The following is an 11,230-nucleotide window of genomic DNA, read 5'->3' on the forward strand; positions in this document are numbered from 1 at the left end:
TGACCTCGCATGTTGCATCGCCCTTACAATTCACTAATACATAACCATTTTCATGCAAACATGCAACGTGAATGTGATTGGTTATCAAATAATACAAAAATAATGCATGAACCGTTGAAGAAGAAATTATTTCATCAAATAGATGCGATTTTCACTTTCGACACGAATAGGTCGAGTTGACATTTCTGTCATCGGAGATAGCAAGGGATTGTATATTTAAATATACAATTCCTTGGAGATAGTATTGAGATAAATGGGATAAAACGGAGCGTCAAAAAGGTCTAGAGAAGCACATCAGTAGAACCTTAACATGAATAAGTAATACTTACCAAAAATTCTCTAATTGATAAACTATATGACTAAAATTTCACGAAAATAACAATACGTGATTGAGGCCATCTATTTTTATTGCGGGTTCCACATATTTAAATCGGAATTATAGAAAAAATGGAATGTTGTGAGCAGAATCAAAACAGAAATGATGAACACTGCAACATTTCCAGCAAAATATAAATAGGATGGAGGATCTGTGTATTCACATTATTTGTAAAACTCTCCTTATTCCTGTGAAGCGTGTGCTTCACATCGAGGCTTATTATGCTAAGCATCGACGCCACAGTACTTCAACCAATCAGACAATGTTTATTTGGGGCATTCGATCTATTTTTACTCAGATTTTGTAATATTTTAATCGAAATTATAGAAAAATTGAATATTGTTCGTACATATAAAATAGAAAAAGATAAATACTTTTGGCTAGAGATAATTTGGATGGGGGTTCTGTGTATTCACATTATTTGCACAACTCTCCTTACTGATGCAATATTTTGGAATTTCCGTGACCTAAATGGTTCGCGAAAATTAATATTTTTATATATAGTAATAGTAACAAAGAATTGTCGAGTTCAGTGCTTATACTGAGAAAAGACTTATTTTGAAATATTGAAACTCTTTCAACGTAAGAGTTATCGTTCCGCAATTATCAAATACATTATGATACTAAAAACTGTTCTGTTGTTCAATACTTTCAATGGCTCAGTTTTTGTGAACAGATCCTTACATAACACAATTTGAGGCATTTTGTAAAAATAAAAAATGCGCTTTAATTTTTTAAGACATTTTATCCTATAAAGACATTTTATAAAATGTCTGAAAAAATAGTCCATAAATAAAGTGCACGAGTCAGTCACACAGGCACTCGTCTCAGAATTTTTTGCCCTATATACCTTTTAAATATAATAAAGGTATATAGGGAAATATAATCTGAGACGAGTGCCTGTGGTCAGTCACTTACAAAATGCCTGTTACATGTTTTTGAACTTTGGTGGATATTGTATCATTGTCAATCATACCACATCTCCTTATCTGTATATATTTATATGATAATCGTTATCACACACGTTGTACCTTATATAACAAACGTATACTTATTAGTATATAACTAAGTGAAGTCGCACGTGTTTGAATTCGTCTGCTTTATATGTTAAAAAGACTTGCATGGTAAGTCACTAAGTTGTCAGAGTGGTTATTTTTCGGTGAAATTTGAAAGTTTAAATGAAATGTTGAACAATTTTTCGTATTTCCTACATTTATATGACGCATGAAAATATTCGCATGCCGAAGACCAACACGCATTATGGACTACTACTCATCATGATAAAGCATGATTATTGCTCTTATTGTAATAAAATTAACAGTACCAATTTTCTTGCACCAGATGCGCATTTCGACAATACATGTCTCTTCAGTGATGCTCGTGGCCAAAATATTATAAGAGATACCAGTAAATGGTTCATATTGTTAAACTTAAAGCAAAACGGATACACCTTGAGTGCACTTTTTTCATATTACATGTCTCGCACATTATTCAGATGCTTTGGTGAATTAACTTTATTTATTGGGCGGGTTATTGGGCCATGCAGAACTTTTGTTTTCACATCAAATACCAATTCTTTTTTTCTTATTTCATAATGTTTTCATTATGGAAACAAACTTTTATATTCCGAGTATATATATTTAGTTCCCAATATACATTGATAGAAGTATATTACTAGTCTGGTAATGTACTTCTGGCATTATGCATACTGTACATGTGTTTATGCAGATGAGTTCGTTTGCTTGTCGCCTTTTGGGAGTGATATGGTAGTCCGTCATGATTTTCTGCTATTGCACTTCATTGGTCCGAAATAAATGACTTAATGTTAACAATAAATGTGTTGGCGGTTCTTCTTATTCATATTATAAATGCATATATCTAAAAGCAAGTGTTCATAACCTCATTAATGACTACAATCAAATATGATATGAAGTATTTTTGCTGCCAGTTTCCCTATAGAGTGTAGTTAGAGGTCATATTTCCCTTAAAGGCGAACAAATAAAAAAAACCGCTCTGGACTCACAAACCCATTAATCGTAGTTTTATATAAAACTGAAATTTATGTGTTACAGCTCATTAAAGATGTATCAAAGGTTTTTGACTTCCGTCTTCATTCTGCAGTCGGTTTTCATACTTTGTAAGGTAAGTAAGATAGTTTTAAGGCAAATGTGATGTTTTGCCAGAATTAAAGCATAAAACCATTTAAATGTTTTTTTACAATTCGAATTCTCATTGACATCAGTCTTATATCTGCGACCGATATTTCTACTCTAAAACAAAGTCGTCGAAAAATAATAATATTATGCTACATCTTAATCTTTAGAATTCCTTGACGACAACAATTGACTGTTATTTTACCATAAACCAATCGAAAATTAACAAGATATAAAACATAATGACTTTACAAATTACAGCAAAATGCAATATGTGTGTAGGTAAAAGTAATATCTTCAGTTAGCTTGCTTGTTAGCTGAATCGTAAAGTCATTATTATCTTAGATATACTACCCTCCTTTGGAGGTAGACTAGTCCGACAGACCACCGATCTATACCTGTCTGTAGGACTATACCATTCCAAAAGGAGGGTAGTTTAGTTAAACTTATTTAATGATTTCACAATTTAGCTAACAAATTAAGCAAACTAGCCAAAGATATACTATCTTTACATACCCAATGCATTTTTCAGTAACCTGAAATGTTACATCCAGTTCTACTGATTTACAAACTCTTATTTGATATATCTTCATATTATTTCAGAGTGAGAAGACTTGGATGTTTTCCGTTGGCGGTAACAGAAAACCAGCCAACTTTATGTAAGTTGCACGTACATTGAAAAAGGTTGATAACAATTTACATTCAGGGTTTTCAGCTGAATTCATTCTTCATTTTTTTTCGAGGCGAAACTGGCAAATAGAATTAAGAGTTACGTTATAATTGCTTATATTATAAATAATGACGTGGATAAAATCTAATTATTTTATAACAAAACCCTGTTAGTTTTGGAGTAGTAAATAGATCGATTCACTTTTCAAATTTCAGAGATACAGATGGGTACTTGAAAGGAGCCGATGTTGTTTTGATTAAATCGGGTAAATATTCGTACTTTTTGCAGTGTTTATATGAAATGCATATCAACAAATTCTTCAAAGTGGTTCGTACGAATTTCTCACGCCCCCCCCCCCCCCCCTTGGTTTTTTTCAAATCAACTTTCGTCTATGTAAGCATTACTTAAATTTCACTGTCAAATATTTTAATTTAATCATACGTCATAAAACCAGATATAAATATAAATAGATAGCGAGCATATGCAATTGGATTTTTCTAAGTCTGTATAGGTTAAACAAAATGTTTATCTTCTTTTTATGTTTCGCTCTCTTTTCACTTTCAATGCAGACATTATTTTCCTTTTAGTATTACTAGGTAAATATGCATAGTTCACGCGTGTAACTAAGTAACTTTCTAACTAAGTGTTTAATTAGAGGTCACATGACTACAGATTCAACAATACATCAGCAGATTTTAACTTTTTGAGATTATTTTTACCAAATGTGGACCAAACCGTGACGACTCGATCATAACGAAGAGTTAAATGACCAAAATACCGAACTCTGAGGAAAATTCAAAACGGAAAGTCCGTTATCAAAAGCTCAAACACATGAAACGGGTGGATATTCCTGACTAAGTACAGGCATTTTCTTTTGTGGAAAATGGGGAATTAAAACTGGTTTTATAACTAGCTAAACCTCTAACTTGTATGACAGTCGCATACAATTCCTTTGTATTGACAATGATGTATGATGTAACATAAGGGTACAGCAGTCAACATTGTGTAATAATCTGCATAAAACAAACAAATATGTAAAAAAGAAACACAAAAGGCATACTAGACAAATGACACCAGAAAAAAATGTAAGACAATAATACAAAAATGTTAACCATAGAACAATAAACAATAATACAATCACAGCATGTATAGATACGTGTACAGACCCAAGTCAAATGGATATCACCAAAAGTTGGATAACCAGTAAAAGTAATATTCATAAAGACAATTAAAGAATACTACTAGTATATAGCACGTCATTTAGACGATAAAGATACAGGTACCAACAATATAATACTTCAAGACAATCGTGTATTATTTGTGGAATATTATATGCTTCTGAAACTTTGCTTTTTTTAATACCTAAAACAAAATGATGAACTTATTTTTCAGTATGTGAAATCGCAAACAAAAAGTGTGAGATAACTGTTCAACCATTTGAAGAATGCGTTAGAACAGTGCGTGATAGAATATACCCAGGCATAGGTCAGAATACCTACTTGATAGATAAAAAATATATGTTATTTAAGATACCCTCGTTGTCAATAAAGGCACATATCGAGAAACGTACACTTCCCAAACATTTTCGAATTGTATTTTGAAGACGTTCAATGTTTTTCTTTGTTTTTTCTTTTGGATTATGTTCCGCCTTATACTACACGAAGTATTATTCTGTTGGTATACACTTGTAAAGTTTTGATAGTCTTATAAGAGTAGTTGTTTTACATTTTATGAGATCTTCACAACGAAAACGTGACATGATATATCGTAGGTAACAGGTATAAATCATTGATTTGTACATATATCAGGCTGTTAGTTTCTCGTTTGTGTTTGTGTCTTCTAGTATTTAAATGACATTTTTTCCACCCAAGAACGGGAAATTGACATAGGAAAACTTGAATCTTTGCAATTTATTTTTCTTCATCTTTACCTTCCACATTTTTGTACGATATATGCAAAGATTATCGTAGATTTTAAGAAACCACTCATTTGTCAGAAAATAAGTAGTTTTAAAACGCATAATAAGAATATGGAGTAGTCGTCAAAGAGACGGAAACCAGAACAGGGACACAAACATAAACTTTATTCATGCGCTGTCGCAGGGTACTTGTCAATTATCGCCTCAACATACACTGGATACGCATACATTTTGTTTTAATTGATTGAACGTACACATTTGTACTTGTCCAGTCCATCCGTTGTGCCTCTTGGTATGAGCATGGAAGTATTATATTGATATAATACTTCCATGGTATGAGCAAGGAGGTTATATTAGATATATAATATAACCTCCTTGGTATGAGTTATTTTTACTTTAACAACTGGATCGACCTTAATTGCTACTGTTTAATAGATATGAAAGTATTGATAATGTTATCCTTTTAATCAGTCACGGTGGCGAAGGAGTAGACTGATAAGGATAAGGGCAAACTTTTGATTAGAAAAAAAAACATAACATCAAAAGTCTATAAGTTAGTCAGTGTCTTCTTTCATTTTTATTTTCTATTTTATGAAGGGCAACACATATATATATATAAAAAATAGATTTCCTCGGCGCCCACCACCTTGCGCAAAAGTAATAGATGCTCCACCATCATCTTTAATCTATTGTACAGATTTTGAAAATGTGTAAATTGTAATCTTCGTTTATTTATTTTGTTCACAAACTGTTTAGTTTTATGTGCGTAATCTTCTCAGAAAATGGCTCAGAACTTTTCTAGCCAGATTGTTTAGGAGAAGACTTTTGGTTTCTGCATACAATAATTTGTGCTTCATTTGTTTTTATTTGTTTGAGTTTAAAAAAAGAAGATGTTGTATGGTTGCCAATTAGACAACTCTTCACAAGTCATAGTGACCAAACGACACAGAAATTACCAACTATCATGAGGTCACCGTACGGCCTTCAACAATAAGCAAATCCCATACCGCATATATAAAAGACTCCAAAATGACGATTGTAAAACAATTCAAAGGAAAAAAATAATGACCCAATCAGTGTACAAAACAAAATGAACGAAAAACAAATTGGTAACACAAAAACGAACGACAACCACTGAATTACAGGTTTATGGCTTGGATAAGTATATTATTATTATAATTACAGATATTATAGGTAAATGGTATGATGATTGTGTTGGTTATGTATCTACATAATTTAATATTACAGGTATTATGAGTAAATGGTATGATGCCTGTGTTGGTTATGTATCTATCCCAGAGAGATTGAACTCCATGGCATTTACAGATGCCTATGCGAATGCAGTTGCTACTTTTACTGTTTTAAAAGGAAATCCTCGTAATTTTAATCCTGACAATGTTACGGAGAGTGTTATCAGTAAGTGAAATTAACATGTTAGGTATATGGCGTCGAATCAAGGTCATGATCATCGAGGGTGCGCAAATCTTCATATCTCCCGAGGCCAAGGGAAATGAATGTTTAATCCACTGCCCATGCTTTGTTTACAATCTGAACATCAAATAGTTTTTCCACACATTTCTTTTCTAAACCGCTTGTTTTTACACATTGATAAACAGTACGGATCAATAATTAATTATTAGTCTTTTTTTAACGTCTGAATGTGATATGAACATGATGATAGTTTTTGCTATTGCTTTTTAGAAAATAAGAAGTTTAAGACGTAATCTACATTATTCTTAAATATCTATATTTGTGTTTACATCGCTTATATGGCCATCTGAGGTCAACTCAATAGTTAATTAGATAAAGTCTATAGACTAAAATACATACGAAACGAAACTTCTTATTATGCTCTGTAAATTATTTACTTTAGACTTTTTGATAGTTTGAACACATTTTTTTACATTGTTCTAATAAATAAAACAAGAGAATTTGAGTCAAATCCGTGATCATGAATTTGACAGCTAGTGCCCCTTTAAGCCAACATTTCATTTCTTAGAAATAAACATATAATGAATGAACTTATAAGTCGGAAAATATTTTTTGGTAAGCTTATTTTTTAGTGAAATCATAGTACATTCTGAATATCGAACATGTTGGCAACATGATTAGATTCTCATAATTTCGCCACCAAACAAAAACAAATCAGAAATAACAATGTTTCAATAAAATATTTCAACATCTTCACAGATCCTTAAAAGTCCCCAACTATGCACACATAAAGTACCAACACCAATACCGATTCTAACTGATGAACATCAAGCTTTGTTTAAAAAATAAAACTACAAAAATACCGAACTCCGCAGGGGCGGATGCAGGAATTTTCGAAAGGGGGGTGCTAACCCAGGGCAAAGGGGGGTGCAAAACATATGTCCCGATACAAATGCATTGATCGGCAAAAATAAAGGGGGGGGGGTGCGCACCCCCGGAACCCCCCTCTGGATCCGCCACTGCTCCGTGGAAAATTAAAAACGGAAAGTGGCAAAGTCAAATGCATCAAAACATCAAACGAATAGTCAACAAATGTCATATTCCTGACTTGGTGCAAGTCACTTGAAGTTATACTACTGCATATTAGTATTTTAGTCTTGATTGACTTATTGCATTTTTGTTTGCTTTATTTTTAGCTACATTAAATGGAGCATTTACTAGCAGTCCCTGTTTAAAGCGTTTGGACAAAGTCCCAAAGGGAATAATAGTAGCTGCTGATTTGAACCAAGTTAAAGACCTACTAAATAATGGATCTGTAAATACATTTGTACATTTTATAAAAGAAAAAATACTCTCTTTATATTTTCACATAAGCCAGACAACTAATTGAACTATTTGACATGTCCTGTCCTTAATTATTTGGTAAAGGGAAATTCTTTACAATGCATTGTATTCTTATGAACCAAAATGCATACTAGTAATATGTATTGTCATTTCTAAAAAAAAATATACAAAGGTACGAATTCACAATTTCAGTAAAAAGTAAAATAACAAAAATACCGATCTCCGAAGAAAATTCTAAACGGAGAGTTCCATAATCAAAAGAAAAATTAATTGCTAAAACACATCAAACTTTCATATTTTTGAATAGGAAACAGGTATTTTCTGATGTATGAAATGGTGGATTAATCCTGGTGAAAGTTTATAGCTAGCTGAACCTCTTACTTGTATATATGACAGTAAAATTCCACTATACACATTGTGTTGATTTAGTATTAAATCTGAAGCAGTTTTGCACACCTACAGATTTACCCATACATATGCTCTTATTCTAGGCTGACGCTGTATTTTCTCCCCGAACATTAATACCTGGATATGATGTATTGCCTGCCCGTTATGACTGCACTACGAGTGGACTTGGAATGATGGTTCGCAAGGATAATGAACTTCCTGGTTGGTGGAACCCAGCATTTCAATCATTCTACAAATCCGGAAACTATACGGTGTGGTGTAAAACTATAAACCAAAAATATGGAGGTATAAAAAACCTATTTTTATATTTCAGGAATATTGTTATGTTTACAGTATATTTAAATGACATAAAACGCACAAGCAATAGGAAAGAAATTGTTTTCTTAGAGACATTCAAATATTACATTGATGTGAGGACAAAACAAAACAAGAAACTATTATCATCATGAACATATATTTAAATTCAGAAGAATGTAAAACATTAATAAAAGAAAATTGTACTATTTCTTCTATTTGCATCAAGCTAACGGAAACTTTACATACAACAGTAGTTTCCCGATGTTCAAACAACAATGATTTACCAATGTTCAAATCTCATAACTTTACATGCAACAGTAGTTTACCGATATTGAAATCTCATTACGTTAGATTAAAAAGTTGAATAACAAAAATACCAAACTATAAGGTTAATTCAACACTGAAAGTCCTTCATCAAATGACAAAATCAAAAGCTCAAACATAACAACTGTATTATTCTTGCATTAAATCTGGTTTCATATCTAGCTTAACCGCTCACTTGTAGGACAATCGCATAAAATTCCATTGTATTAACATCGATGTGTGAACAAAATAAACAGACATGATAGGTAAAAATGTCAAAAACTGGGGAACAGCAGTCAACATTGTGTTATAATTTTAATCACTACAAAAACAAACAAATATGTAACAAAGTAACTCAAAAAGGCAAATCACATGAGAAAGATTGAAAATCATGCATGCAAATATTTAAAATAGCAGAATAATACAATTTATAAGTAACAAAAAAAAAAGGCAACAGTAGTTTATTTGATATTCAAGTCTCATAACGTCACATTTTACAGAAGTTTATCGATGTATAAATCTAATAACGTTTCATGCAACAGTTGTTGGTTTACCAAGAAGATATAAATCGAGGTTAAACTGAAACTGAGATAACTTTGATTGATAACTTTTTGCACCTGTGGGTCGATGCCACTGCTGGTGGGCGTTTCGCCCCGAGAGTATCACCAGCTCAATAGTCAGCACTTCAGTCTTGACACGAATATCATATGGTATTTTTTCAAAATTTACTGTTTACAAAAGTATGAATTATTTGAAATACCTATGATTTTCTTATCCCAAGCAAAGACAACAATTTCATTAGCCGTATTTGAAACAACTTTTTGGAATTAGGGTCATCAATGCTCTTTAGCTTTGCATGTGTTTGTCTTTCTAAATATTTTGATCTGATCGTCACTACTGAGTCTTATGTAGAAGAAACTCACGTCTGTTGTATTCAATTAAAAGCCTGGTATCTAAATGTTTTCAATATACCGATCATATAAATTATTGTATTTATTCTCAGTTCATCTTTGTTTTACTTAGGAATTCGTATTGATGATAGCTATTGTTTACCACCACCTGCTGTTAAACCGACAGCTTCTGGATCTGGGACACAGCCTGACCAAATTGTCGGACGGAGATAAATAATGATATTCAAGTCTCATAACGTCACATTTTACAGAAGTTTATCGATGTATAAATCTAATAACGTTTCATGCAACAGTTGTTGGTTTACCAAGAAGATATAAATCGAGGTTAAACTGAAACTGAGATAACTTTGATTGATAACTTTTTGCACCTGTGGGTCGATGCCACTGCTGGTGGGCGTTTCGCCCCGAGAGTATCACCAGCTCAATAGTCAGCACTTCAGTCTTGACACGAATATCATATGGTATTTTTTCAAAATTTACTGTTTACAAAAGTATGAATTATTTGAAATACCTATGATTTTCTTATCCCAAGCAAAGACAACAATTTCATTAGCCGTATTTGAAACAACTTTTTGGAATTAGGGTCATCAATGCTCTTTAGCTTTGCATGTGTTTGTCTTTCTAAATATTTTGATCTGATCGTCACTACTGAGTCTTATGTAGAAGAAACTCACGTCTGTTGTATTCAATTAAAAGCCTGGTATCTAAATGTTTTCAATATACCGATCATATAAATTATTGTATTTATTCTCAGTTCATCTTTGTTTTACTTAGGAATTCGTATTGATGATAGCTATTGTTTACCACCACCTGCTGTTAAACCGACAGCTTCTGGATCTGGGACACAGCCTGACCAAATTGTCGGACGGAGATAAATAATTCGGACAGAAATTAAGATTATGAAGTTGGAAAAAATAAGACAGTATTATCTCATGTATATATGGGATCAGCTTGACTCAACAGGTACTGCAAAAAATATTTCAGGTACAATTGAACTTTTTTACGTTATTTGCTTGATAATAAAAGTCATCATCATGCCTGCTTTACTTAGAACATTAAAACTGGTATTTGATAAGTGCTTTTGTATTTGAATTGTGTACATTTATTTATGGCCATTACATAAAATTGTGGTTTTGTACTCCATATGAAATTGCTGTATGATTGAAGTAAATTATCAAAGGTACCATGATTGTAATTTAGTACGCCAGACGCGCGTTTCGTCTACATAAGACTCATAAGTGACGCTCATATCAAAATATTTATAAAGCCAAACAAGTACAAAGTTGAAGAGCATTGTGGATTCAATATGCAAAAAGTTGTGCCAAATACGGCTGAGGTAATCTATGCCTGGGATTAGAAAATCCTTATTTTCTCAAAAAATTCAAAATTTGGTAAACCGGAAATTTATAAAAATGACCA

General features: G+C 32.3%; 1 protein-coding gene across 1 annotated transcript; it reads left to right on the top strand.

Moving 5' to 3' along the window:
- Positions 1-1,434: 1,434 nt before the first annotated feature.
- LOC134714232 (uncharacterized) lies at positions 1,435-10,895 on the top strand. The gene is made up of 9 exons (XM_063575472.1): positions 1,435-1,500; positions 2,449-2,518; positions 3,133-3,188; positions 3,415-3,464; positions 4,592-4,684; positions 6,366-6,533; positions 7,745-7,863; positions 8,384-8,585; positions 10,586-10,895. The coding sequence occupies exons 1-9, from the start codon at positions 1,481-1,483 to the stop codon at positions 10,684-10,686; spliced, it is 879 nt and encodes a 292-aa protein (XP_063431542.1). The 5' UTR covers positions 1,435-1,480; the 3' UTR covers positions 10,687-10,895.
- Positions 10,896-11,230: the final 335 nt, after the last annotated feature.

Source organism: Mytilus trossulus, chromosome 4, assembly GCF_036588685.1.
Source record: "Mytilus trossulus isolate FHL-02 chromosome 4, PNRI_Mtr1.1.1.hap1, whole genome shotgun sequence".
Taxonomy (NCBI): domain Eukaryota; kingdom Metazoa; phylum Mollusca; class Bivalvia; order Mytilida; family Mytilidae; genus Mytilus; species Mytilus trossulus.